Below are 27,766 nucleotides of genomic sequence, written 5' to 3'. Positions count from 1 at the left end.
GCGTTCACGCTCAGGTTCACCATGCCGCTCGCGAGGTCCGACGTCACGTCGAAGTCCTCGGACGCCATCGTTGCCAATTCCGTGGTGAACATTTCCATCAGTCTGACTGCCGCATTCGCCAATTAATCTGCGAATAGAGGCGCGGAGTGAGTGTGTCTCCATTGATTGCGACTGTGGCACGATGGGGCGAAATTGGATACATTTGGTATTCAGGTGCAAAGGCAACATTTGCGCCACAATGACAAGAGATGTATTATTGAATTACGTGGAATTCAAATATACGGACTTACCATGTGAATTGCGCATGCAAATTTTGCGTGTGTTGTTAAGGACATGTTGTTAATCTAAATAAATTCTCTGTGCTACACAAAACAATTGAAATTACTCCATACATCGATTTGAAATAACAAACTCTGGGTTCAAGAGACACCAAAGTAAGAATTTGCAAATCATTATCTTTTATAAACAACACGCAGACGCTGAAAGTTCAAGCCAGCACAACTTGCGAATTTCGTGGCGCTTTGAAAGACACAAATTTTTCCTGCTGATTAAAAACAAAACGCAGAAGTTGATATGAAGATTTTCGATCTTGTACGCAGAGCATGACATTCTTATCATCCCGCTATCTAATTGATAAACGCCAATACGATTTAGCAGTTAGATTAAGACAGATTTATTACAATTCGTATTGTTGCGACATAACTTTCTTTAATTGGAATGATAAGTCTCGGAAAATCAATACGACAAAATCTGTTCTAATCCGTTACAATGATCAATTAGAAAGTGATAAGATTGTGTTCATTTTTCCTAGTCATTTGTACGCAAGTCATGCTTATTCTGAGCAAAGAAAACCGCAAAGTTAATCTCAAAGCTTTGCTCATAATCAAACCAGGTGAATTTTTGTATCTTTCTGAGCGCCAAAATACATGCAAGTCATGCTTGCTTGAACTTTTGGCGTCTGCGTGCTTCGTATAAAAGCATCTTGAGGTGTGCATTTGCGATTCATTAGTGTTTTGAGTCGTTGGACAAGAAGTCACAAAATGGACACTTGGGTTTACTTATTGGTGGCTATTGTCACGCTGTTTTGGTTCTACGTGAAGAGAAGTCATGGCTTCTGGGCGAGACAAAATGTTCCTGGCAAGCCTCCGACTTTCCTCTTTGGCCATCTCGATATTCTGGGCCGGAAGCACTTAGCGCAGGGCATCAAAGAGACGTACGATTCATTCAAGAAGACCTCAGATTATGCCGGATTCTACTTCTTCACCTCGCCCAGAATCATTCCTCTTAGCCTGGACCTCATCAAGCACATCCTCGTGAAGGACTTCAACTACTTTTCGGACAGGAAGTTGTACTTCAACGAGAAGGACGATCCGCTGTCGGCACACTTGTTCAGCATTCGTGGCGAGAAGTGGCGAACATATCGCCAACAACTATCGCCGACTTTCACGTCTGGGAAGATTAAGATGATGTATCCTCTAATAGTGGAACACATCGGCGCCCTGAAGGCGTTCCTGAGGAAGAATATGAAGCAGGGCCCCATGGATTTTAAGGACGTGTGCACGAGATATGCTGCAGATGTCATTGGACTGACAGCTTTCGGGATGGAATGCAATGCACTGAAGAATGAGAAGTCAGAGATCTTGAGGATGAACCACTTGCTGTTCACCTTTGACACCTTCGCGAAGCGCCTCAATCTGCTCTTCACTGCGAGCTTTGAGGAGATTTCACGGAAAATGCACCTGCGAATCGTGCCAAAAGAGCTGGAAGATTGGTTCATGGGCATGATCAAAGAGACGCTGAGACTGCGAGAGAGCGGCAAAGTGGATCGCAATGACTTCGTGAAGTTGCTGCGGCAGCTGAAGAACAAAGGTACCGGAGCGAGCGAGGATTTGACATTCAACGAAACGGCAGCGCAAGCTTTCATCTTCTTCTTCGGTGGCTTCGAGACCACGGCGACAACCATGCACTACTGCTGTGGTTACCTGGCCAAGAAGCAGGACATCCAGGAGCGAGTGCGTGAAGAAGTGAGGCAAGTTCTGAAGAAATACAACGGAGAATTGACCTATGAAGCGGCACACGAGTTGACGTACCTCAAGCAATGCATTGACGGTGAGTTTTCTTCACATTGAGCATTCAGAGTGGAAAGTTTGAGTTGTTTTTCAATTTAAACATTTATTAGTTGGCGAATTAATGCCTTTCATCATTATTTGACTTGTTACCTTTCAATTTTACCTATTTTTCAAGCCATTTCCAATCCAAAATTGTGTTAAGAGAGAGATAAATTGAGAAATTTCAACTGCATATGTGCGCGATAATTGGATTAAACATGTTTAACTATACTTTCAGAGACTCTTCGAATGCATCCACCAGGATTTTCACTCTTCCGCATGGCAATCAACGACTACCGCGTGCCCAACTCTTCTCTGGTCATCAAGAAGGGTCAGGAAGTGATTATTCCCATCTATGGCATTCACATGGATCCTGACATCTATCCAAATCCCGATGTCTTCGATCCCGATCGCTTCTCGGCAGAAAACGTGAAGAAGCGCCATCCAATGGCACACTTGCCCTTCGGCGAAGGACCGAGAAATTGCATCGGCATGAGATTTGCTCTGCTGGAATTGGCCGTAGCCATTTCCAGTATCGTCGACAACTTTAAGCTCACCATGAATCCGAAAACAATCTTTCCATTCCAGTTCGACACGAAAGATTTGGCCATTCTGCCAAAAGGTGGCATTTGGATTGATATTGAGGAGTTAAAAGCTGGACAGTAAATTTGATTTTGAAGTTTCAATTCATTTATAGAATTAAATAGAGCAAACTTTCTGCATTCGCACACACTGTGTTGTGCTTTTTTCCAGCAGCACTGAATAACGCAGGACTGCAGAATGTTCACACGGTGAGAACAATAAAATGTGATTTTAAGTGGAACAATTGGACAAAACTGCATTTTAGCTCTTGTTTGCACACCACGGGTGAGCGGCAGAGCGGAAGTGCAACTCACAAACTGATTTGCTCCAGTAAAAATGGAGGATGAGTTTTTTTCCTCTGGTCGCGGGTGAAAAAAAAGAAGTGTATGAGATTTTCTCGGCAATTCAAAGTATCTCATAAATTTAAGTCTCTCACGGCAGGTAATTTATGGGCTTTCGGTGAAATTGGGTGAAGTTGCAAAGTGGCCTTATATGGCAATTGAGCAGAAAGCTCTCCTGCATATGAAAGTTTCATGAATGGCAAAATTATGGAGGCTTCTTGACCACCACTGGCAGAGGGACATCGGGTAAATATTTGATTAAAATTTCCTCTGCTGACATCTCGATTGTGATCCTGTTTGTCCACGCGGGGCAAAAGCTTTCGCAGCTTTACGAGCATATATGTGGGCGTCCGAGTGGAGATTGCAGTGAGAATGCGTGGGCGAAAAATGCTCTGTTGCAGCGCAAAAGTCGCTGAATCAACCCTCGACACATCACTGCTGATTTTTGTGTGTTTTGTTAATTAGTTAGGTAAATGTGCAAAATGTGGAATTTTTTTTTCATAATCCGAACAATAACTTTTAAGGGCAACATATTTATTTATTCATGCATCATGAAAATCCCATATTATATATATGGCATTCCTAGGATTTTGGTTGATAAGTCGAGCATTTTTTTTCCCCATACATTAATGTCTCTCAGTTTCAGCGACATGGAAAATTCCTCGAGAGCCGAGGATGCTTGTCTTTAGCAAAAATCGCCAATCTTCTGGATTCAGAGAGGAATTTCGTGTGGCACAAAGAATGTTCGCCCGCCAAACGAAAATTGCGTGCAAATTCATCTGTGCGTTGCCATGAAAGGGGAAAAGATGAGTTGATTTGCCAACGTGAATCCCTTTGGCTCCACTTTGACTGGCAGAATGGCACAAACAAGCCCATGAGCTTTCACTTTGCTCCACACAGAGGAAAATATGGAAATTTATGGCGCCGACAATATTAACTTTCTCTGAAGGTCCACGCGAGAGAGCGAAAGCCGGGAAAATGTATGCTTTCCGGGGAGAAAAAAGTATGCGTGAAGAGAAAATGCTTTATCAAAAATACTCTATTTTGTATTATGATTTAAAGGAAAGGAGAAAAAAAATGACGGGTAAATGTTGAATTATATGTTGAGCGGATTCTCTTCTTATGAACGCGTAATTCTCTTATCATTTTCGAGTTATAAACAATGCCACAGAATAGCAAAATGTTAAGTGCAGATGATGCTACACCCAGAACTTTCCTTTGTAGTTCCACAATGTCTTTGATATCTAGAAGTTCCACATCAAGTTTATGTGTGTTATAAAATCCGCCTCGAGATATTTTCTCTGTGAACTCATGGGATTCAAATGAAAATTCTATTACAACTTTTAATTCAGAATTAACTTTGCCCAGGGAAAGTTCACATCATAGATCATTTCTTAGTTTCTCATCAAACTCCTTAATTTATAGCGAGAGAAGCAATTAAAAGACAGAGTTTTTAATAAATCCCGCGCAAAGCATCTGAGCAGTGAAATGAAATTTTATTTAGCGATAGTGTCTTATATCTTCACTACTTCCTCATTACGTGAGCTCTGGTGCTTTTATAGCCTGCAAATGGACTCAGTGGAAATTGTATTTGCTGGAGGAAAATTACACATCTCGTACCAATTAGGGCTCTCGCCGAAGTATCTTGGACATGGTCAGGGCGTGCTTTTGCTCCACACACTCATTTGCAGCAAATTGTAATTAAGCTCTCTAGAGTGGCGAAAAAATCATGAGATTAATTGAATTGATTGTCGTCTGTATTATATGAAAGTTTGCGGGGGAAATTAAAATTTCAGCATTGTTAATTTACGGAGGAAAGCCAACAATAAGGGCCGAGCTGGAGAGTTCACAATGGATGTCAGGGTGGGTGTTTGTTAGTTTTTGCTGCTGAATCATTCATCAAGCGCCGGGGAGAGACTGAATAAATAATAATAATTTAGCCAGACAACACTCGGAAGATGGATAAAGTTCAGACATCGGGTGGAAATCAACACCGGGAAGAGCTTCATCTTCGTTTGTGACTGCTCTGAATTATACACCCCAGAAGAACCACACGATATACTTGCGCTAACTTCTGCGAATATAATCTATATTGTTCCAGGAAGAAATATTCCACATTAACCGATGCTTTTGATAAATATTTTTGCTCATCGCAGCAACGAGAATTTTTTGCAGTTTTCAATCGTCAAATGAAATTTCCCAGAACTCTGGGAGCGACATTATTTAATAAGCGTGCAACAAATTCTCTTTCCCATGTGAATTACACCGAAGCCCTCCTGACATTTTAGTTGTGCTTCCCCGAAGAACAACGAGGAAAAAATAATCAAAATGAGTGGGAAAAGTTCGTGCATGTCAGTAAATTTATATTAAGCAAATGCAAAACTTTTGTATTCGCCCATATTCCCGGAACTTGTGCGTCAAACTGTTGAAGTATGTTTGTGTACATACACAAAATGCAAATCCTTGCAAAAATGTGCTGTGTAATATTCATTTATGCACATATGAAGTCCCGACGGAGTGAAAAAACAGTAATATTTTATCACCAATATGACAAAAGATAAGCACAAGCTCTGCTTTGGCTTGTGCGAAGCCGGGATTCGAAATTTGTAACAGAAGAGCTTTTTCTCACACAAATAATATATAAATTTTTGATATATAATCGAACATATTCTTCATGCTCCCCCCAGAAATTTAATATTTAACAGCGCAGAAATTCCAGGAAGAGTTGAGTTAAATGAAATGTCGGAAATGGGGCTTTAACGAAACTTTTTCTCATCAATTTTTTTTCTGTCGGAATTTCAGCAAGTAAAATTGGAATGGGATTTCGAAGAACGTTTCAGAATGCGGAGAGAGAGAGAGAAACCAATATTGATCAATTTGTGGGTGAAATGATGCAAATTTTATGCTTGATTTTTATCTAACGCCGTTTTTTCCCACCCCTTGCTCCAACACTCTTCTCGTCAGTCTCTCGCCATTCAATCAAACATACGAATGCTCCCCGGGAAATTGGGGTAGTTTTCACATGAAGTCTGACGAAGGGCAAAAAGCCCCAGAAAGCTCATCTCGTGCTGTCGTCCCACATTGTTAATTTTGAATGTGAGTGGGCAAGAAAAGATGATTTGGGAAGGATATCCGGCGAGAAGGTGGTTCAGCGTCAGCAAATGCGTGAGTGAATCTGGCAATGTTACATCCTTGTGGCTTGATGATGGCCCAAGTTTGTTTTGGGGGGCGGTTTCTGGCCCCTGCCCCGCACCTGAACTCCTCTCCATCCCATTCGATATTCCCAATCTCGCCAAGACAACTGCGAAATGTCGGTTCATCACTCATCGAGTTTCTGCGGCGCAATAAATTCCCAGGGCTCTCTGACAATCCCCGGCCGCGCGCCGGGCGGGGGACTAATTGAAATTGAGTACGAACATTAGGGGTTTATCGATGTCAATGGCACATCGCCTGTCTCTCGGCACGTCTTCTGCGCCCTCCGGAATCAGCCCATGCGTGCTCTCCGGGCTGTTCGCACTCGAGTGCACCGCACGAGAGGCAGATTCCGCCACTCCTACCGTAATTGAGTGTAATCAGACCATCACGGGATCCTCGAGGAAGCGACAGGTTCAAGAAACTCTATCTGAGTCAAGCACCACGTGCCTTTGCGACGCTTGATCTCATTAAATGGTTTCTTTTAACCCATCACACAGCTCGAACTTCTCAATTTCATGTCGGATAAATCAACCACTTCACGCTTCGATGGGCACATTTCCACTGGCATTGTGTCAGCAATATCTTTTGGGTTCGGTGCACACTTTGGGCTTTCTGTTTTTAGTAACTCGAGTTTCACATCACAGCGTTTCTCTGTGGCTTTTTTGTGACTGTAAAATAATCAATTGAACAAAGTTTGCAGTGTTATCGATTGGAACTCATTGAAACTTACTCAATTTACCATAAAATTTTGGCATATTGGGATGTTTTAAGGTATTATCTTGGGTATTATAAGATATACTTTTCTATAGACCAAGCTTTTTTTTCTTATACACGAAAAGAATTCTGTTTCTATAAGAGAAATTCAATTAAAACAGTTATGAAACGCTTACATTTGATTATAATCACTGTAAGGATTGTGAAACGTGATTACCATCTCTATCGAGTTTTCCAAAAACGTCCTGATCAACCATCAGAAATGGGTTAATAAAGTTAATGTAATGTAAAACGTTAAATAACTTCCCTCGAGGTGCAGGAAATGTAGGAACAAGGATGGGGATTTTCCTAATTAATTTGTGTTCATGGCAAAATCTCTCGAGAGGCCATATAATGCATTTTCCTCCCTTCGTACTACTTTTTAATTTCTCACAATAGAACCAGGAATAAACCATCCGGATAATTTATTTTCGCGTAACTTTCCATCAGCAATTTTCTCATCACTTCATTATTATTGTTTCTCTTTTCGAGGCATTTCGAGGGCTGTTTTTGACTGGATTATGTAATTATTCTATGCGTAACTGCTAACTTCATTATCGACGGGAGAGCTTTCGCCATTGTGCTTTGGGTATAATGAGTTACTAAGACTGTATGCAGCTGCTAAAGTGAACTATATTCTGAGCAGGAAAAGAGCTTCCTCCGTGTCCTGAGTGGTGCTCATTGTCTCGCTGCGGGGAAAAAGGCGACAGGAAAGCCTGTCTTGTTTATCATGCCTGTCACATGACCAGGAGGGGTGGTGAATAGGTGCAAATAATAGCGATGAAGAGAGACGGCGGCGTTCGTGGAGTGTCATCGTGTCAATTCTGTATATAATCTGCTTTCATCCCTTTGAGCTCATCCCCATGAAACTTTAAACAATGTGCATGTATGGCGAAATTTGCACTGAATGCGCAATGGCGGAGTGTATAAAAGTTGAATGAGGTGTTATCACTGCTCACGGGGGTGGTTTTTGTGAGCCCAAAACACGAAGGACATTGACTTCCTCACCATGTTTATCTTCTCATTCGCGTCACTTTGCCACTTTTACTGTGGATTTCCACTATATATGTCAACTCCCCCAAACCACTTGCAATCACCCAGGAAATGGAAGTCAACACGCAAAGTTCCGATGAAAGAGCTTTCACGGCACTTTGACGTATTCTCTCCGCATACCCACGCATCTACCCTTGACATCAAGGCCAGCAGTTGCATAGAAAGTATGCAGAGATGAGTATATTTTTAGATTCAGATCGGCATTTGCTTGCTGGGGTGAATTTCTCGTAGAAAAGGAAATTTTCCTCAAATAAAACTCGTCTCTACAGTTATTATTTAAGGCTAGTTTAAAACGGAAGAGCCTTATTTCCCACTTTGGCCGGCGGACAATGCCAAATTGGCCTCTGTTTCGCAAAATGAACTGCGCCCAGATGAGGAAGAGGCGTAATTGAGCAGGAAGTGAGGTCAAAATGGTCACAAAGTCACAGGGAGCTTTTTTGTGGCACAAAAAACCACAAACATTTCAAACTGGAGCGAAATTACTTCCTACACTCAAAGAAATGCACGCGATACGAAAAGAAAGAAAGAAAGTCTCGAACTTCTGAGAGTGATTTGTTGGCTTCATTTAATTCCATTTGCTCTCAGAAACCAACTAAAAACTTTCTCAGTGTGATTTTTGAATTTACAACACTGCTTGTCAAAGTTTCTCTGCGAGCTAGAACTTATGTCAATCTCCTGGAAAAGCCGGAAATATCTGATGTGCTTCAAGGACTTCCCAGTCACATGTTAAGTCCTTTTCCTGATCCCGCAAGGACTTACTATTTTTACTCTATTTCCTCTATGATACTCCATGACATAATGGCGCTTTCTTTCTTCCCATCACTTGTATGATAAATGAAGTCAGATCCTCTAAATGATGCTTTCCATCACCAGTGATAAAAGCTCCCGGTGTGTTTTTTCGAGTGCAAAAGACTGTTTTTTTTCTCCACACCAGCAAGATGACACTGTGAAAGCCACCAAAGCATTGAAGTGAGCATGGAAAAGGGAAAAACCTCATTACAACGAATACAAAAATATTCAATTTTGTGTCCTTTTCACCACTCGCTCGCCACAAGCTGGCGATGCTCCAGTGAAAAGCTCTCCGGAACGTATTCCTGGGAGTTCCTCAGCGTCGCACACCAGGTGACTTTCAAGTGACCCCCGATGGATAAAAGTCCCGAAGCACCACATTGGATGGCCGTAAATTGTGTAATTGGAATCAAAAAGACTCCATTATTCTGGTCTGTGATCATAAAAAATATCGCATTTTCGAGTGAAAGTCACAATTGTGAGTGGTTTTTATTTCCTCTATAGAGTTTTGCTGTTCAAGCAGGAGAAAAAGTGCTCGTCTCGCGCTGGAAAATTCATTCAGTTCGTCGGTGGAATTCCCCATAATTTCGTTGTGGTGTCCCGCCTTTTTTCGCACCACCTCAGATTCCATCTCATGATGTGTACACACACACTGGGGGTGAATTTAGATGTGGGGTTGTTGGGCGATGAGGCAGGTCAAAAGCCCCCCTTTCGGGACCACTCTCTCATGCCACGAAAGAGAGCGGAGCGCCAGAGAATTGAGAGGAGAGAAAGAGTGGTAAATGCCCGAATTTCGCAAGGACCGAAAAGCTCTTATGGAGCTCAATCGATTTCTCTCCGTGGCTCTCGCCCTTTCCCCATTTTGGCGGCGCGACTGAGCTTTTCGGCAGCTCCGACGCCGGAAACAATCGCCAAAGATAATGTGAGAGATAATCGGCAAAAAGAACTCTTTTTTTCTCTTTGGCAACAAAAAAATGCTGGGCATGACTTTCTCCTCAATAAAATTCTCCTAATTATTTCCTCTTTGACGCAAGGCACGGCCCATATTGTTCCACCCATTGTCACCCATGGCACTGTGCAATGCGGAAGAAAATTATCCCTGTACGAGCGGTGGTCGAAAAAAGGAGAAACACTCATAAACAATTCACAGGGTAGCATAGGGAGGGTAAAATAGAACGCATTCCACTCGCGGCATGAAATTTGAATGAAATAGCAATTTTAGAGTGAACCACAAGGGAGGGTTTATCGCCCAAAGAATAAATTATTCTTGTCGTCGCGCTGCTCGTATTTAACACTGACTGAACTCAATGCAATCACTGTGAAAATCAAAATGGAAGAGCCTTTGAATAGAGCCAGGAGCTCATAATGGCTGTGAAATATCTATAAATTTCCAATCAAGTGATATTCTCGTTCAAAAATATTATGATTCGGAAGCTTATTAAATCGGGAAATAGTAGAAAGCTCCACCCACTCATATGCTCCGCCCTCTCAAGATAAGTTCTGGGCGAGTTTACATATGAAATGAAAATGAAAAACTTCTTTTTTTCACTTAAACGAAAGAATAAAATCGACTTTATTCATTGGAACAAAGCGTTTCTCTCTCGTTTAATAAATTGGACAACATTTAGTGTAAGAATATATAAAGAGAGACAAAGTAGATGCTCTTATTTATGCATAAATTTGGTTTGATGATTTTATTCTATTTATTCAATGAATACCGTTTGATTCTTCTAAATCACACAGAGTTATTGCTAAAAAAAATTACCGAAAAATGCATTATCGACATATTGACCTCAATGCTATGTGCACATAAGAGAAAATCGTTGTGAGAAGAATTAATTCAACAAGCAATTACCGAAATTGCTAGTAATTTTGCTATGATTACACTGCGCTTATTGATTAGGGAATTCCCTCATAAATGATAAAGCATTTGATTGCACAATTTTGCAGGGTTCTTCACTGGCATGTCTTCAGCACAACGCTAGAGCAAAAGTGGTAGAAAATGATAGCATACACTTCCCAAAGTTGCCTAATAAAATGCGTACAAATGACAGTGGTGTTTGTGGAAAAATTCTTTGCCATTTTTCTCATTTTCTCTCAATCCATTTAACTGTCGCTTTCGCCACGAATCACGATTTATCTCCATGAGTGAAAAGCTCATGAGCTTTTCTCACTGATGGCACACATTTTTTCGGTCATTTCGGCAAGTCTGTGGAAAATGAGTGGAAAATGCATGTCGCTTACTTGATCATATATCCCTGTATTGTTGTCGCTGGAGCTTCCATTTGCTGGGATCATCCATGCTGAGCTGTTACGAGGAGAAATCACAAGCACTTTGAGAAATGTCCTGCTTAAAGGTGCAACATTGCACTTTCTATGGGATAATTTTTCTCCTCAGCAACAGACAATTTCCAATGAGAGTTTTTCTTGGTGTGCACACGATGGAAAATGCTGTATCTTCGTCTCACGACTATCGAAGATGATTTCCACCCTCTTGTCAGGCTTCAATTCCTAATTCAATATCCGACGAGCAGAGGAGCGTCGAAATATACCTGGAAAGAGCGAGAGGCGATTGGTATGAGGTTTTCCGTGCGCTGGGAATATATTTATAGAACATGAGGTGCAGCGTTTGCATCTGACGATAAGAATAGGCCGCAAATGCTGCACGAGTGAGTTAAATGCATTACATTCGCTGGCAAAGCACTGCATGGCAATATTGCGACGCTTGCGATGGAGCAAAAGCGAGCACACGATTGGAAGGAAGTCCAATGTCAATGTTAAAGCGCCCCACTGAGATGCCATTCATGGGACTTATTGCATTTTCGTTGACCTTGTCGCCAGTCAACAATTCATGTATACCGTGTGAGGGTGGAAATTGAGGGAAAATGCATCAAGTTAAATGCGGTTTTCAACCATAGCAACTGAAAGCCTCGCCCCGGGAGGAAATTACAAGGTTTCCACCCTTATCCGCTTTTCATCGCAACTATTTACGCACTGCATATCCTGAAGTTCGCCAATGTCAATGTTGCACATTCAAGGCTAAATGGTTGCCGAGGAGATATCACTGCGCTTTAAATGAGAACTTCTCCAGTATAAAGTCTGAATAAACTGTTCTTTTCAAAGTTATCTCATATAATCGTGCATTTAGAAGATGAAATTCCCCAGCATTCAATCCTTCGGAAGGTAACTTTCTCAGAAACCTGAGTATGAGATAAGGAAGGATAATGTGGCTCTTCGCAATCAAGGAGTGTATATACATCTCAATGCGTAGAGAAGAGAGAAAATACAGAGAAATATCAGAGCAGTCTACATTGAAATTTGTTTGCGGCTTGTGACCTTAAGCTCGTATTTCCTCTGCACACTGAGAAGTTTACACTCCTTGCTTAGCAATTCTATGCACTCTTTAATTGCCTGACATTTAAAGCTTTGCACAAGATGGAAAATAATACAGTGACAAAGATGAAGTATTGTGTGAGAAAACATCCACTCGAGGCCAGAATTAAGCGAAGCTCTCGAAAGCGATCCAATGTCCGTTTCGAGACAATTTCCATTGTGCCCTATTGAAAGTTACTCATGACAGCCTTTCTCGTGCTCTTGTATCCAGTGCACAGAGTTAACATTGGAGAACTCACACCATTTTCCCTGTCTGCCATCATAAGAGGGGTTCTTCATTATCCTGTTGGCTCTTCATTTACGGCACTTATCAAATTTCCAATACACTCTCAGTGCAGATGATATTGTATGAAGTTCAGTAGAAGCTAAAGTTTAGAAATATTAAAGCCAGCACGAAGTGGAGTGTCGTGAATTGAATGTTTGGAAAGTAATAAAACGTCCTTGTATCACTTGTTATTACTATCTGCATATATTGGGATTGAACATATGACAAAATTATGTTATAAATTCAGTGTTTGTAGCATTATTAAGCCTATTTTATGTCCAATATTTGATTCCTGAATATAAAAATCTCTTCTGTATGTGAACATTAAATAATATAATTTGATCAAATTAATTTGCATGAGTATAAAAGTAATTTCTCACGAACAAACAGAAAATTAATTGAAATTTCTTGGAACAAACGATTAAAATTATCACACAAAGAAGCTTTGCTTTAACTCAGCAGCTCTTAATTGTCGGAAAATTAGTAGGTATTTTGTTCCATTTAAATTTAAAAAATTGCAAAATAATTAAATATTTATAGACACAATTTAAAGAAAAAAACCAAGGTTTGTTTTGTATTTTGACCGAATTTTCTCGGAACTCACATAAAGAAATACGAAATTATTCCAAATTTACATTTTTGCTGACATGTTCATTTCACGGGGATTTCAAAAGAAAGTCTATATTCCTCAGTATGTCACTAAAATTGCTTTTTAATGCAAAATAACGCTGAGAGATTATGAAAGTCAGTCGAATGACATAGAAAATCACTGTCACAATGCAAGTTTGATTCAATGCACTGATTAGCACTGCATTGAGAGTCATTGTCAATGCATATTTGCGGGCAAATGATGGAAGAGAGCTGTGCAAAATTGGTCGTGAAGAAGGATTGGATGTGTCGCCGAAGATGAAATGTTAATCTCAGATGGATGAAGGCGAGATCTTAATTATTTCAGGATTAGACTCGGCGAATGGCACATTTTGGACTGAGCGCTGCCGAGGCATTGGAGAGGAGTGTTGTTGTTCAGTAAAGAGTGGGTGAAATTTTATTAATATTCCCCAGAGGAAATCATAAATCTTAGCCGCAATTGCATTAGCGATTAAAGATTAATTAAAATGAGAAGCGGAGAAGTGTGAGATACTCGGATGTAATTTATTTTTCTCCATCACTATACATGAGAGTTTTCTCACCCAAACGAAGGAGAGCTTAATGTGTTGTGTGCGAGAGTTGAGCGGCACTTTGGCGCAGAAGAAAATTCGTCTCGATATTTTCTTCCATTTTCCTCACATCATCATCCCCTTTAATGTTTATACACCCACTCTTAGGGGGGCGCGCTCTTAAGGAATTCTGCGTGCGAAAATTCTCACTGTGAGCTTTGGAGGAGAGATGTTGGGCGAAAGCTCTCACATTTGAGTGAGAATTGTAATCTCAAATCCGGCGATACTCTGATTGAATTTTCCGTGCGGGAATTGAAACATTTTCCCGTGCCATTCATGCCGACGTAAATACTATTTCCCAAATGGCTCACACCGCCCACGCAAGGTGGACACAGAGAAGGGATGGAAAAATGCTGGTATAGTAAACAGTCAACCCACCACAAAGTCTCGTACTACAGCATCGACTATGTTTGTGCACTTCTGCAGCCTACGAGAGGCTCTGAATGCCACCGCAAAAGCTCCATTGTGAGTGACAGAAAGCACAGCTTCAGTAGTCACCCAGTCTGAGGAGTGTCTCTATTGAGCAGCGTTAAGAATTGTAGTCCTGTTTTTTTCTTTCCACCTTTCTATATACCCCAAAATCACATCATGTCCGGCACAGTCATACAAAAGGGCTTCCAATGCTGCGGAAGCTTACGAAAAACACCACAATTTCAGTCACTACTGAGCTTCTGGCCCACTCCGGACTTGTCCACTCACACTTGGGCTGGGGTGTAAAATTTTGGCACTGGAACCACTCTGTTCCTCCACCAAATAGACACCACAAATCTTCGCACAACCACTCGTCTTCACTTGCCGTCTAAGACTGAAATGGTGTGGATGCGAGGAAGGAGTCCTCGCGGATTCATCTCGGCGCCGCTTCGGATGCTGGAGGAATCTGTGGCCGAATGGGGCGCGTCACGCCGACGCACTCCGCCCGCCATCGATCCGGCTCAGTCGCCCCTCGCATTACACGGCAACAAATGAGAATTCCTGACCAGCGGGGAGCTTTGAAAGCTCCCAAAAGTGACCCTTTGCTGGCTTTGCTGCATCAACGGTATCAGCTGTTGCGAGACAGGATTTCAAAGTTGCAAATAGCAGTAAATTAATTACAACTTTCACGAGAGCTTTTCATCTTGTGCGTGAATATTTAATGCTCAAGTAGTAGTTTCGCACGAAGTTTCTCCGCATATGAAATTGATTATGCGTTGAGAACACTCCGGAATATTAAGCTAATTGGGAGTGTGGGATGTTGGCAGTGTAGAAGCAGATGCTGCGTCCTTTTGATCTATTGGCACAGTGTTAACCCCCGCCCAGGAAGCCCTTTTAATGCAAATATCAACTCAAATCCACTCGCTATTATCCTATCTTTTTATCCGCATCTCTTCATTCTTCTGCACTGTCGAGGCACAAAGTTCGCCTCTTCGTCAAATATTGGCACAAGCCAGAGAGATTAGCGTTGTTTTGCTGCTGGCAGAAGATGATTTGTGTCCTAGAATAAGTCGCCTTATAGGGTGGAATTATGTCACGAAATGTGACCTGAGTTTCGCCAAAAACTTTGCTACAACCAAATTGACATTCACAAGTAAAATGCTCCAGTTTCGGCATATTCAAGGGATCTGCCTTCAACACTCGAACACTCTTATTGCAATTTTTTTTTAAATATAATTGAATGTGGAGTGAAATTGCAGACAAAAGCAGCAAACTCAGTTGAATCAGTTAAATCCTGACTCCTTTTTATGATTGTACTTCGATGATTGGGGAATAGCCAGGAAGGCTACTTCGAAACATCTACGTTATTTTCTCCATGAAAACCAATAAAACTTATTGCATTAAAAAGTTAAAAGAGAACTGTCTGTACTCTTTTAATTCTATATGTTTGAAATTGAAAAAAAAATCTTATTATGAATTTGATTGATTTTTGTTATTTATAGATAAAAGAAAATATGGAGGAAAACCAGAAATTGACCATGTAATATCAGATTTCAGACAAATTTTGCAATCAAGATGAATTAAAATTATTTATAGACGAATTTTTCCGCCAATTGCATTATACTTGAAAACTCTTTCTCTTCTATCTTGCAAAAACCTCTCTCTGACTGCATCGATTTCATATTAATTATTGTTTATTCTGCCAAGAATGCTTTTGCCCAACTTTTCATTCCACTTGCCGATGGAAAAGTCCATTGCACTGGGCAGCAAAAATGCGCGAGCCTTAGTGGCGAATGGGTTGTGTTTCGCGACCAGGAAGTATATATTTCATTCACCTGTGACCTGAAATTGCCACGCCATTGAGTCACAAAGTTGCTGTTCCGTCAACTGAACAGCAGGAAGCACAATGTGCGAATGCTCCTGAAATGTCTGTCAATATTTCTCAGTCGTCGTGCGCGACTTTTAATTAAAAATTCGCTCTTTTTGCGGCCGCATGCATTCTACGGACGCCCTGGAGGAGTGAGCAAAAGGACGTTGCAAAAAGGATTCGGAAAGTAGGAGAAAAGGAAATCAAGAAGAGCAAATATTGATGGAGTCTCGAGGACATTGAACCCCTTTTGTTGGTCGCGCGATTAAATTCGTATCGTTGTGTATTGATGTTTGCAAATCAGTGTGTATTTGATTGAAAATGGTAGATGTGAACTCTTTTCGCCGCATATCCCGCTCTTTTCATGCGTATTTTCACGCCGAGGGAAATGCAAATTCATGCTAACGCTGTAATTTAGAATTGAGTGCTTTCAATTCATCATTAAAATCAATTTCTCCTCTCTTCGCACGTGTCATTCATCTGCTGATATTTTCCTACATTTATTTGCCACAACATAATGCTGAAATTCTCATCATTGAGAAATCTTCAATAAGTAATTCAAATTCATGCCAACTAATTCAATTTATTGTTTCTCCAGAGTGTTCACTAATTTTCACCTTGATTATCCTCTTTGGGGTGAATTTTATAGCCAAGTGAATAATTTCTGGATCTTCCTAAAATCGTACTATATCTCAGATTTTTCAGTATGCTGGCAAATATTAAATTTCTTGAAAATATCGTAAGGAATTGATATACATTGATGAAATAACTTGCTTCAAGTTGTTTCAGAACGGCAATATTAAATTCCTCTAGTAGATTCATGAGAAACTACACCTCTTCCACATGAGCGTCCTTGAGTTCAAATATAGCATCAATTACCCGAACAGGATCACAAAGGAATGCAAGCAATGCGAGCAAACTACACTGGACACTCAAGATATTGCATTCATCATGAGTTTACGTGGAAATACCTGAAGATGACCTAATTTAGCAGAGAGAACATCATGAATAGAAACCTCAATTAAATGATTATTATGCCAATTGGTTGTCTTTGATGTGTTCGATGACGTAAAATAACTTTTAGTGCATTTCCTTGTCCATTTAATGAGGTCACCGAGGTAAATATTTCCTTCCTGCTGCACTTCAATCAACTGATAAGACTTGTTTTCCCTTTAAATCTCATCACAACTACATTGTGCACAATTCAATGCTATAATTACTTGACAATAAGACACATTTTATGACTTTGTAATTACATCTTCTCACGAAAGCGTGTCATTTACCGTGAGAATTTTTGAATTTTGACAAAGAGCAAAATTGGAAAGAATGTATAAATTTTTTGCCATACTTACAAATCATCTAGAGCGTATTTTCACTGATTTTCCGGATTTTCGCGGGATTGCACTGTGCTATATGTATTGTAGATATCATAAAAGCGCTGCAAATGCTTTTGGAGCTTCTGGAAGGCAGAGCGGCAACTGGAAGTATCTGGAATGGCAGGTCGCAATTCCACTGTCAAAACAGTACTGACGTGTTCGTTGTGGGTGGAAAATGTTGATTTTCCATGAGAAAAACGTGTTAATTTGTTAGCAATAATGGTGAATTATGTTGACTTGATATTAATCCTCCTGGTTGCATTGGTATTATTGGCATGTGATATTGACTTCGCCAATTGTGGAGGTAAACATTGAGGCGTAACCTCACTTTTTCCATGGAATTTCTCGGCTTCCGGGCGAAAATTTATGCCTCTGGGGCGCTCTCGTGTTGCAGGGAACCTCCACATGCTGGACAGCGTGACGACGCAGGATATTATAGCTGGAGATGTCTTTTTCGAGGTGCTGGATCCCGCGGAACTAGAGTATACGTACAGATTGCGGCCGGCGAAGGACTTCGGGGCGCCCTTCAATGCCAGCTTCCACTTCCCGCGGATCGCCCTCGTGCCTGTGGTGCCTTTCGACGCGTGCTCGCGGAGCGCGATCAAGAACGGGGAGGATCTGGAGGGTAATGTGGCGCTGGTGGAGCGCGGCGACTGTTCCTTCCTCACAAAGACCATCAACGTGGAGCGCCATGGGGCGCTCGCGGCCATCATCACGGAGTCCAACACGTCGGAGGCGGAGGAGGACGAGTACTACATTGAGATGGTGCACGACAATACCGGCAGAGATGCAAACATTCCGGCTGGCTTCCTGATTGGCATCAACGGCCGTATAATCTTACAGACACTGAAGAAGATGCGAAGGAACTACGCCATCATCAGCATCCCAGTCAACCTGACTTTCACCCCACCACATCAGATCAACCACCCGCCTTGGCTGGGTTGGTGAGAAGCGCCCTCGGGCGAGCTAGTCAATGGGATTTGGTCATTATTCATCGAGTAAACAGGCACTTTTGACAAAGCGAGTCTTTGAGAAGCGCCCCATTCGGCCCATGACGTCCACGGATCGAACGCGATAAGCTCCGGCTATTCCTTGAGCGCTCCAGAAGTCGAAGGAGAGATCTGGAATGTGCCATCCGCGAGAAATCTCTCTCCATCTACTCTTTCCCACCGCCCTGAAGAAGATCTGGTAGTTTCGGGTGCATCTCGATGCCCTGAAGTCCTCATTCCAGACAATTGTCACTCTGCTGCTGGACAGGCGATTCAGTCGGAGATTTTTGATGCGCTGAGGAAGATTACTGGTGGAGTTCTCGCAGAATCTCAAGGAGACGACAAAGGGAGCTGCGAGTCTGAGATCTGCAGTGAATTCTACGCCCGTCACAGGCTGTGGAGGAATCAAAACAGCTGGCGTGTGAACTCTTCGCATCCTGGTGAAGATTTTCTGACTGGGGAAGGCTGGTGAAGAGTATTCTTGCCAAACTTTCGCAGGATTCGTTCTCTCATTGTCCAGAATCTCAGCAAATGCTACCAAGTTTTGTCCGGAAGGCAGTTTCACGCGAATCTGATATTGTTCAGGAGGCAATTTTCTTGTCGAGACGAAGATTATGCAGGCATAGAGCATCTCAGTGTCCTTGTTACTCCTGGTGACGAGGAAAGTGACGTTCTGAGACGCCTTGACACTTCCTGAAAGACTGCCCAAGTTGGACAGGAGAGTCAGGGCTCCCAAAACAGGCTTCTTCACAAACTCCGAGTAAACTGGACGACTGGCGTTCATTCTGAAGTGCGCGAGAAGGGTTCTCTGGTTAAACTCATGTGGATGATAGCTCAGGAAGGCATTGTCATGACTGATGGACTCCAGATTCTTTAGCCATCCTCTCTGCTTGGCGTTCAAGTGGAGAAGGACAGTCATGGCCAGCTTCGCCGCGTATCTCACGTCAGAATTCATGGCCTGAGGATGAGACCAACCAGTGGTGGGATCAGCCTCGTCATTGGAAACTCCAAGTTTGCTGATCCATGGAAATTCCTTCGTCAAGTTGCTCAGCAGATTCAATCCTCCGCTGAGTATTTGCTTCGCCTCACCCAGGCCCTTTCTGTGGAAGGTCAAGATGTCTACTGGGCAGGGATTACTGGAGCAGTATTCCAGGATTCCGTAGCAGAGCTGGTGAAGTTCCCTTTTGTGGAACACGCCGGCTGGACCGCGAAGTTTGAACTGGAATCCCGGGAAGATTATCTGCACTGCCGTCAGTCCTTCCCGAATGGCAACCACATAATCAATGAATCCCGATCTTGTGAAGTTTAGTGTGTTGTAACTGGCTAGGTCAGGCTCATTCCAGGTCTCAAAACGGAAGTTATTTGAGAATGCCAAACCAAATCTCTGCACGAAGTTCATTGTGAGTTGGAAAGTTAATTTTTTCCACAAAATCTTTTTCTCAGATGAGCATTTTCCAGTCAGGATTTTTCCAGGATCACCCATAAACTCAATATGAGGATTCAAGTGATTTCTCCTCAAGATATTGATGAACTTATTCATCTCCCGGAATGAGAAGTCCGGAGAATTCTTTGAGATCCTACAAAGTACAATATTTTTCTCAGATATTGTAGTCAAAGAACCGAGAATTTTCTACCTTGCTTCAATTAGTTGAAGAATCCAATGTGTCCGGACGTGAGTTATGCCAGAATTTGGGATGGAAGCTATCAATTCCAGGTTTTGCCTGACACTAGACGACAACAGAAAGGATGAAGACTCATTTATCGGCGCTGGAGGACAGAATCCAGTGCTAGTCCAGAAGCGTGACAGTTCCCGTAGTTTATCACTGTCTGACAATTCTATTCTAATCACTTCCTGCGAGGAAATCGACCAAAATACCGCGAGAAGAGCGAGACTGGAAAGTCTCTTTACCGCCATTTTTTGAGGTTATGCTAAATACGTCCTTTATTTCCAGGATCTCTCCTGGATAGCCGTGATAAACTTACAAATATCAACTAAATTCCTCTAAAATTAAAATTTAGGATTTTGCTGCTTCCAGGGTTTCTTCTGAATTCTCCCATCTCTCGTCCCGTGAAACTTCCTTTCCTTCGCCGCGTATTTATTGCTGAGGGCTTTCTGCACTTTCGTGTAATGCAGTGCCATTTTATCATCCGACACGTCCTTTATCATCTGCTTCTGCTCCTCCATGTGTTCATTTATCTTCCCGGCCTGTTCCTTCTCCATCAATCTCTCGAGCTCGGGATTCATGCCGCCGAAGCTGAATCTGCCGATCATGAGGCCTTCGCAGTGGACGTAGCTAGGTTCAGCGATGAAATTGGAGCCTGAGAGCATTTTCTGTGTGATCTCGCTGGAATACATGGAGCCAGTTTCCTGGGATTCCTCAGCTTTCAGCACCTTTTCTTTGGTCTTCTTCATGAATTTCATCTCCAGGATAGTTTTCGAGAGTCTCGCCTTGCCGGACATGCTGACACTATGTCTGATTGTATGGTCTTTCAATGAAGTGTAAGATATTCTCCGAATATTAGTGTTTTCTGAAGTTTCCTTGATTTTTCGCCAACAAACAAAAACACCGCACTCGTGGAAAATTGTAAACAAATTTTGAGGTTATGTCATACTTCCATGCTCAATTTGCAGCCAACTTCAGGGCAATTAGTGTGTTGTCAGTTTGTGAGTATTTGAAAACAAGTCTTTTCTCTGTGGAAAATCTCGTGAAAATAGCTATTATTGTGGAGGAAATTTGTGGAAAACTCATGAGAAATGTTTAATAGAAAGAAACCAAGTGGAGGACAGCCAAAGGAGAGGCGAGATCTATCTCAGGTGTGTTGGTAAAAGCGACGCAAACTGCTCTCACTCTCCGGATGAGTCATGCCAAGGAAACTTTCGCAAATCTTTGTCTAGCGCGGTTTTTTAAGTGATTTCTCACGAATTGCCTAACGGGATTGCTTCTGTTTGTCTTCCAGTATGGGCTGTTCGATATTCCGGACAATCTGGAGATGGGCGGGAAGGACAATGACGCCCTGAGCGACGGTGACAGTGACCTCGAGGCTGAACTGATGGCGATTACGGGCGGCGGGGGCAAGAAGAGGCAGAAGACGAGGGCTAAGGCTTCCGCTGTGATGCCCGCGGGGGATCTGGACGCCATGGTGGCGGAGAGTCTGAAGGATGTGGACACAGATGTGGACAGTGACGATGAGAATGATCCGAATCTCTTGAGCGAGCTGGGCGACTTGACAGGAGAGGCAGTGGCGCAGGAGGAGCCGGAGCCCAAGGAAGAAGTCTTCGTGCCCACGTCGACGACAGTGAATGTGCAGGAGATAATTAAGCAGCGCATCGAGATGTACACAATCGCCGAGAGACATGCAAAGGATGCCGGAGAGGCGGGAAAGGCCAGGAGGTTTTCCAGAGGCCTGAAAACACTTAAGGACCTTCAAAAATCAGCCAGTGCGGGCAAGAACATCCCGCTGGAGGATATTCCACCAGAGGTGAGCGTGAAGCCGAGCAAGAGTGAGCCAGAGAAGGAAGATACGCCTCCAGTGGCGCCCTCGAGAGCCGCCCCGCCGGTGCCAGTGGCTGCCAAGCGTCCTGTAGATGCTCTCAACGAGCGTAAGGATGAGTACAAGGCGGCGGCACTAACGGCCAAGAAGAACGGAGACAAGGCCACAGCCCTGAAGCTCGTGCGGATCATCAAGCAGTTCGATGAGGTGATTAAAGCCGTTGAGGGAGGACAGGAAGTGGATCTGAGTGAGATGCCACCGCATCCCTGGGAATTGGATCCCGCCATGCTGGAGTCGGCCACTCAGGAGACTCCTCAGGCGCCGCCACAGGAGCCGCCGAAGAAGGAAGAGGCGGAGACGCAGAACAAGCCCGACGAGGCAAGTGCCGAGGAGACTCTGGTTGTGGCGGGAACTGTGGAGGAGGCGCTGCAGCAGCGTCTGGAGAAGTACAAGTCAGTGGAGAAGGCGGCCAAGGATGAGGGTAATTCTAGCAAGGCGAGACGCTTTGGGCGGATCGTGAAGCAGTACGAAGACGCGGTGAAGATGCACAAGGCCGGAAAGCCGGTGCCATTTGACGAACTGCCAACGCCACCGGGCTTCGGGCCGATTCCCACCGGCGGCGCAGTGCCCAAGGCGACGCCGAAGGTCGAGGAGAAGGCGGAGGAGCCTTCGAAGCCTGCACCGCCACCCAAACCGCGTCCGCCGTTGAAGAAGCAAGAGTCAACGCGGGTGAGCGGCAATCTGATGAACACGACCGTGATGGACAAGCAGGTAGCGGAACTGCAAAGGCGCCAGAAGGAGTTCAAGGACGCTGCCATTGCGGCCAAGCGCTCGGGAGAGTTGGAGCAGGCGAAGGAGTATCTGAAGATCTTCAAGGGTTTCGACAAGCTCATCGACACGGCGAAGGGTGGCTTCCCCGTGGACATGGCCACGCTGCCCATTCCGCCGGGACAGCGGGCGGCGCTCGAGGACTCCTTCGCATTCGTGAGCGAGCAGGATTGCGGGGATTCCGAGGTGGGAGACATCTTCAAGCGCCTGGAGGAGCAGCTGCAGCACCAGCTGTCCATGTGCCGCGTCACGCGTGAGCACCACAAGAACATGGGCGACGTTGCGGGCACGAATCGTTTCGAGAACCTGGCGCTGACCGTGCAGAAGGATCTGGATGTGGTGAGATTGGCGCACAGGAAGCAGCTGGAGCTGCCGAAGTTCCACTATGAGCAGCGCAGCTTCAACATTGTCATGTGTAACACGGATCTGACGGACAACGAGGTGGAGATCACGGTGGTGCGCGGCATCAACTACAATGTACCGAATCCGAAAGAGGTGGACACATATGTGAAGTTGGAGTTTCCGTATCCGCAGGACGATCACACAAAAGACAAAACGCCGCTGGTGAAGAACACTGACAACCCGGACTACGACTACAAGCTGAAGGTGGAGATCGTGAGGAGCAACAAGCAGTGCCAGAGGATCTTCAAGCGGCATGCAATCAAGCTGGAGGTCTTTGCTGATCGGTGAGTTTCTTATCATGCTGTTATTGTGCTTTCCGGGAGGTCTCAAGATGTATACTTAAAATTCCCCGCTCTGAGACGCTCTCTGGCGGCTAATGGCCGCAGTCTCACGTGTAACACCGCGACATAACCTCGCGTTTTCTGTCCGCAAGCTAAATCTTTCCACGAACATTAGGATTCTTGTGAGCACCACCACTTGAATGTGAAGCCTTAACTCTGGCAGAAAAATATCGTTGTGTAAAAGTACACAGATTTAATGATCATAAACAAGAAGAACTCCTTATCTCTCAATGCTCAGAACAAGGAATAAACCGAAACTGAACACTTAACGCAATAAGGATCGGATGGGAGAAATGTGTCCTAAAAAAGATTGCATATTTCGATTTATAGGATTTATTGATGTCTTTTAGATGTCTCAGCATTTGCCAAAGTCGATATTATTATCTCGAGACAGTTTATTTTGTAAAGATAGAAAGCTTAATCAGCCCTGAGAAGCTTATCCAGCAAGATTTACTGTTTTTATGGCCCATCTGACTATGGAAGTTGTCGCGCTCGTCAGCCTCTCCAGTTCTTATCGCTGTCTGATAAGAGACACTCTCGAGCTTACATGATGTTGGATGAGACGAGATCTTTGGCCGCGCGGACGATTTCTGTCCAGTCCTGCTCGGCGATCTTCGTCACGGCGTCCACGAGGATATTCTTCACCTTCCACACGTTCGCCTGGAAGGTCTTGAGCACGTCTCCGGTGGACACGCACTCGCTATCCTTCCAGCAATCGTAGTCCGTTACCATGGCGACGGTGGCGTAGAGCAGGCCGGCCTCCTTGGCCAGCGGCGCCTCGGGCACCTGCGTCATGCCGACGAGGTGGGCGCCCCAGGAGCGGAACATCTCGCTCTCGGCGCGCGTGGAGAAACGCGGACCCTCGATGGTCACAACGGTGCCGCGCTCGTGCACGGGCACGCCAAGCTCCCGGGCGCTGTCGATCAGCACCTGGCGCGTGCGCTCGCAGAAGGCCGGATGCATGGGCACATGGCAGACGCCGGCCGGATGGCCCTCTTGGCCGTCGAAGAAGCTCAGCTGGCGCTTCGTCGTGCGATCGATGAAGCCGTCCAGGATGACGATGTCGCCGCGCTTCACTTCCTCACGTAGCGACCCCGTGGCCGATGTCACCACCAGATGCGTGCAGCCCAGCATCTTCATGGCCCACACGTTGGCGCGGTAGTTGACGTTCGTGGGATTGATGCTGTGCTTCCGGCCGTGGCGCGCCAGGAGCACGCAGCTCACACCGCGGATCTGGCCCTCAATCAGTGCGTCCGATGGCTCACCGAAGGGCGTCGTGACGAACTTCTCCTCGCGCTTCTCCAGCAAGTCCGGGTCATCGAGACCCGAACCGCCGATGATGCCAATCTTCACGGGAGTCTTGCTCATCTTCACACTCACGAAACTGCTGTGAAAAACGCGCTGTGCTCGTGCACGATGATAAGTCACAACACTTGAGAGTCCGGCGAGGCAATGATTCGGCCTTCAATGCTGCTCGCCTCAAGTGCACAGCTATTGTAATCGAGCAATATCGAACGAGGGCAATTTCTGCTGGCACTTTATCAATGATTACCTGAAAAATCATGCGAATATATTGAGTTTTAGCTCAAAGAAGCAAAATGCAGTACAAAAGAGTATCGAAATGTTAAAAAAGGAGTGATTCTGTACCACTTTTATTAGTTTCCGTGTAATTTTCCATACGGAACCAATGAGAATGAGTCTATTTGGAAGTTCTGCATTTTGATGTAAGTCAGATAATCCAGGAAAAATTTAGCAAATCCTGAATATACAGAAATGACAAACGATAATTAAGTAAATCTTGAGATTTTCCCGAAGCACATTCACTATAGGTATTGCAGCTTTTGAGCACGACAAATTGGCTCTAATTCGCTGTTAATTGCGTCTTTTATTTGATTTGGTGTTGATTTCCTGTATTCTAACATGCAAAATCTCACTCAATCCGTCCGGCTGTCGGTCGAATTGCGCGCTGAATCGTTGAACAGGTGCTGCTGGGCGGGTTGTCACTGTCTGCCTCTTTGTTGTTTCAGTGGCTTCTTCCGCTCTGACCAACTCATCGGCACGGTGAACGTGAAGCTGCAGCCCTTGGAGACCGCATGCGAGATTCACGAGTCCTTTGATGTGAGTAGATTGAGCTTTGTGGCTTCCTGGCGGATATTTAAACACGTGTGTGTGTGTTTCTTCTTTGCAGCTGATGGACGGTCGGAAGAAGGCGGGAGGCAAACTCGAGGTGCACGTGCGCATCCGCAATCCCATCATCACGAAGGAGATCAAGAAGATCGACGAGAAGTGGCTCGTGATTGATACATAGAGCTTATCTATATAATTTCATGTATATTTATGTACTCTGGGTTTCATTGTCAGTTACAGAGTAAGCAAAATGGGAGAAAAATGTGTAAAATACTGCGAAATATTTGAGATTTTCCCAGAGAGTCTAAGAAAAAAGGGTTTTTCTTTCTTTGGATTATTTCATGCCTGTATAATTTGTTTCTCGATTTCCACACATTCTAAATGCCTCGATAGAATCAAACGAATTCTTTGTGATAATGAAATTTTCTGGATGGAAGGAGAATCTAAACATATTACCAATCAATAAATTAATAACATTATTATTTGGTGGTCTTCTAAATTGAGATCGTGTCCAATTCAGTGTTTTTCTTTTTTGCCTTCTCTCATCACTTTGATGAGCAATTTTACCTATATAAAACAATTTCTTTAGGGATTCGAATATAATTAAAAATTCCTATCTAAGGCGAATTCTGGGGGGAGAAATAAATAAAAATTTCACTAGAGTGGCCGGGAAGCACCCAAAGATGCGCTGTGCGCCCAAAGCAATCCCAATGGAGAGACGTTATCACAGGAGTCCGTGGCATTCGAGTCGCGACGCCTCTCAGAGCGCCTTCAGTCGCTCGTACGTGACGAAGAAGATGATGTTCCACGGTCCCATGCGCACCAGCGTGGGCACGAAGCCCTTGTACAGCGCCAGGGCACCCTCCTGGCGCACCGTCTGCACGGCGCAGTCGAGGCTGCTGGTGTAGATCTTGGCCGGCAGTCCATCCAGCGCCACCGTGAGGCGCTTCTGGTTCATCAGGCGCGTCCGGATGACGTCCAGCGGCGTGGAGGCCACGGCGCTGCCCAGGCTAGCCACGAAGCTGGCCAGGAAGTGGTTGGCCACCGTGTCGCCCAGCCACGGCACCAGCACTCCCTTGCACGCGTCATACACGGGCAGCTCCACGGCCGCGATGACGATGGCGCGCTGGGCGGTAGGACAGACGCCCCGCCACAGGCCGCGCACGCCCTCGCGGTCGTAGATCTCGCGGAAGCAGGCAAAGAGACTGCGCCGGGCGCCAGCGCTGCCCTCCACCTGCATTCGCACCTTCAGCACGTCCGTGGGATTGGCGATGGCGCTGGAGATCGCTCCGGCCGCCACCGCGCACGCCACATTCGCCCACACTCGCTCCCTGCCGGCGCTGTCCTGCAGAAGGCCGCGGCGCTCCAAATGTCGCTTCAGCGAGTAATACGTGCCGAACTTGATGGTTCCGTACGTGGCCTGTCGCAGGACAGCCGGCCAGATGCCCGAGTACAGCGCCCGGATTCCCTCCTCGCGGCTGATCTTCACGAAGGCGTCTGTCATGCCACGGTATCGCACTCGCGAAAACTGCTCGTCCAGCTTCTGGCCCTGAATCTGGAGGCGTGTCTTGGCCGTGTCGATGGGAAATGTGCCTGCAAAAGCGTGTCCAGATGATGCAATTGTTGGGAAATGTGATGCACCTCAGGTTATGTTACCGAATTCAGCTGTTATTGATGCGATTCCGCCGGATATGAAGAGACTCAGGCCCTCGGGACCAGCCATGGCGCAGCCGGGAGTCGTCAGAGTTCCTCTGTGGCCACTCGGGAGGGGTTTCAAGGTGGGTTTTCCATTAGAAAAGCCGCCAAGAAAAAAAGAAAACACACAGCGCAATGTCACCGCGGGGCCACTACTCCAGTGCCATCTTGTGGCGGAGGGCCAGAGCTACCGCTGATACTGAGGCCTTTTTGGAGGGAATGTGGTAACATTTGGTAAATTCCTTCACACAAAGTGCAAAATAAGCAGAATGCAGAGCCAATACAAGCAACTATAAATCTCTATTGCGTATTTGTCTAAGAACGACATTGTCAATGCTTCCACTCGCACTGAGAATAGAGTGTAAACTGATGTGGGATAATTATTTTTCAGATAAATTGACTAAATATTTTCTGAAGTTGTGCTGCAAAATTTTTTCCTTATATGGAGCTACTATACATACTTGAAAAACAAGTATGAAGAAAAATTTTATCGAAACTGAAGTATGCCTAATAGAGAAAATATTTTGTCTCTGAGTAAAAAC

The 27,766-nt window shown here is 44.5% G+C and overlaps 7 protein-coding genes and 1 long non-coding RNA gene across 9 annotated transcripts; 3 read left to right on the top strand and 5 right to left on the bottom strand.

Annotated features, from left to right (window-relative positions):
* Positions 1-72: 72 nt before the first annotated feature.
* Positions 73-14,465, bottom strand: LOC132265837 (uncharacterized). The gene is made up of 3 exons (XR_009468596.1): positions 14,075-14,465; positions 11,066-11,373; positions 73-127 (listed from the first exon to the last, which is right to left on the bottom strand). It is a non-coding gene; the product is annotated as an uncharacterized LOC132265837 (long non-coding RNA).
* LOC132265616 (probable cytochrome P450 6a17) lies at positions 1,006-2,925 on the top strand. The gene is made up of 2 exons (XM_059766349.1): positions 1,006-2,109; positions 2,347-2,925. The coding sequence occupies exons 1-2, from the start codon at positions 1,041-1,043 to the stop codon at positions 2,772-2,774; spliced, it is 1,497 nt and encodes a 498-aa protein (XP_059622332.1). The 5' UTR covers positions 1,006-1,040; the 3' UTR covers positions 2,775-2,925.
* Positions 14,466-17,449: 2,984 nt separating the features above from the next.
* On the top strand, positions 17,450-18,370 carry LOC132265836 (PRADC1-like protein). The gene is made up of 2 exons (XM_059766618.1): positions 17,450-17,654; positions 17,745-18,370. Exons 1-2 carry the CDS (start codon positions 17,570-17,572, stop codon positions 18,296-18,298), a joined length of 639 nt encoding a protein of 212 aa, XP_059622601.1. The 5' UTR covers positions 17,450-17,569; the 3' UTR covers positions 18,299-18,370.
* Positions 18,338-20,254, bottom strand: LOC132255942 (alpha-L-iduronidase). Its single transcript, XM_059752116.1, has 2 exons — positions 19,974-20,254; positions 18,338-19,916 (listed from the first exon to the last, which is right to left on the bottom strand). The coding sequence occupies exons 1-2, from the start codon at positions 20,252-20,254 to the stop codon at positions 18,338-18,340; spliced, it is 1,860 nt and encodes a 619-aa protein (XP_059608099.1).
* A 10-nt stretch (positions 20,255-20,264) lies between these two features.
* Positions 20,265-20,938, bottom strand: LOC132266150 (M-phase phosphoprotein 6). Its single transcript, XM_059767001.1, has one exon. The coding sequence runs from the start codon at positions 20,798-20,800 to the stop codon at positions 20,348-20,350; it is 453 nt and encodes a 150-aa protein (XP_059622984.1). The 5' UTR covers positions 20,801-20,938; the 3' UTR covers positions 20,265-20,347.
* A 45-nt stretch (positions 20,939-20,983) lies between these two features.
* Positions 20,984-25,710, top strand: LOC132265974 (coiled-coil and C2 domain-containing protein 1-like). Of its 2 annotated transcripts, none has more exons than XM_059766778.1 (4): positions 20,984-21,154; positions 21,298-23,345; positions 25,430-25,520; positions 25,591-25,710. In XM_059766778.1, exons 1-4 carry the CDS (start codon positions 21,095-21,097, stop codon positions 25,708-25,710), a joined length of 2,319 nt encoding a protein of 772 aa, XP_059622761.1. In that variant the 5' UTR covers positions 20,984-21,094. The 2 variants fall into 2 exon arrangements, with proteins under 2 accessions (XP_059622761.1, XP_059622760.1); XM_059766777.1 differs by having other exon boundaries at positions 25,385-25,520.
* Positions 23,720-25,377, bottom strand: LOC132265976 (S-methyl-5'-thioadenosine phosphorylase). The gene is made up of 2 exons (XM_059766781.1): positions 25,050-25,377; positions 23,720-24,954 (listed from the first exon to the last, which is right to left on the bottom strand). The coding sequence occupies exon 2, from the start codon at positions 24,768-24,770 to the stop codon at positions 23,946-23,948; it is 825 nt and encodes a 274-aa protein (XP_059622764.1). The 5' UTR covers positions 24,771-24,954; positions 25,050-25,377; the 3' UTR covers positions 23,720-23,945.
* Positions 25,711-26,278: 568 nt separating the features above from the next.
* On the bottom strand, positions 26,279-27,438 carry LOC132265975 (mitochondrial uncoupling protein Bmcp). The gene is made up of 2 exons (XM_059766780.1): positions 27,186-27,438; positions 26,279-27,122 (listed from the first exon to the last, which is right to left on the bottom strand). The coding sequence occupies exons 1-2, from the start codon at positions 27,250-27,252 to the stop codon at positions 26,290-26,292; spliced, it is 900 nt and encodes a 299-aa protein (XP_059622763.1). The 5' UTR covers positions 27,253-27,438; the 3' UTR covers positions 26,279-26,289.
* Positions 27,439-27,766: the final 328 nt, after the last annotated feature.

The sequence above is a fragment of the Phlebotomus argentipes genome, unplaced genomic scaffold (genome assembly GCF_947086385.1).
Source record: "Phlebotomus argentipes unplaced genomic scaffold, Phlebotomus argentipes genome assembly contig_5, whole genome shotgun sequence".
NCBI classification, from domain to species: Eukaryota; Metazoa; Arthropoda; class Insecta; order Diptera; family Psychodidae; genus Phlebotomus; species Phlebotomus argentipes.
The sequence above is the reverse complement of the archived record's forward strand: the minus strand, read 5'-3'. Positions and strand labels throughout refer to the sequence as shown.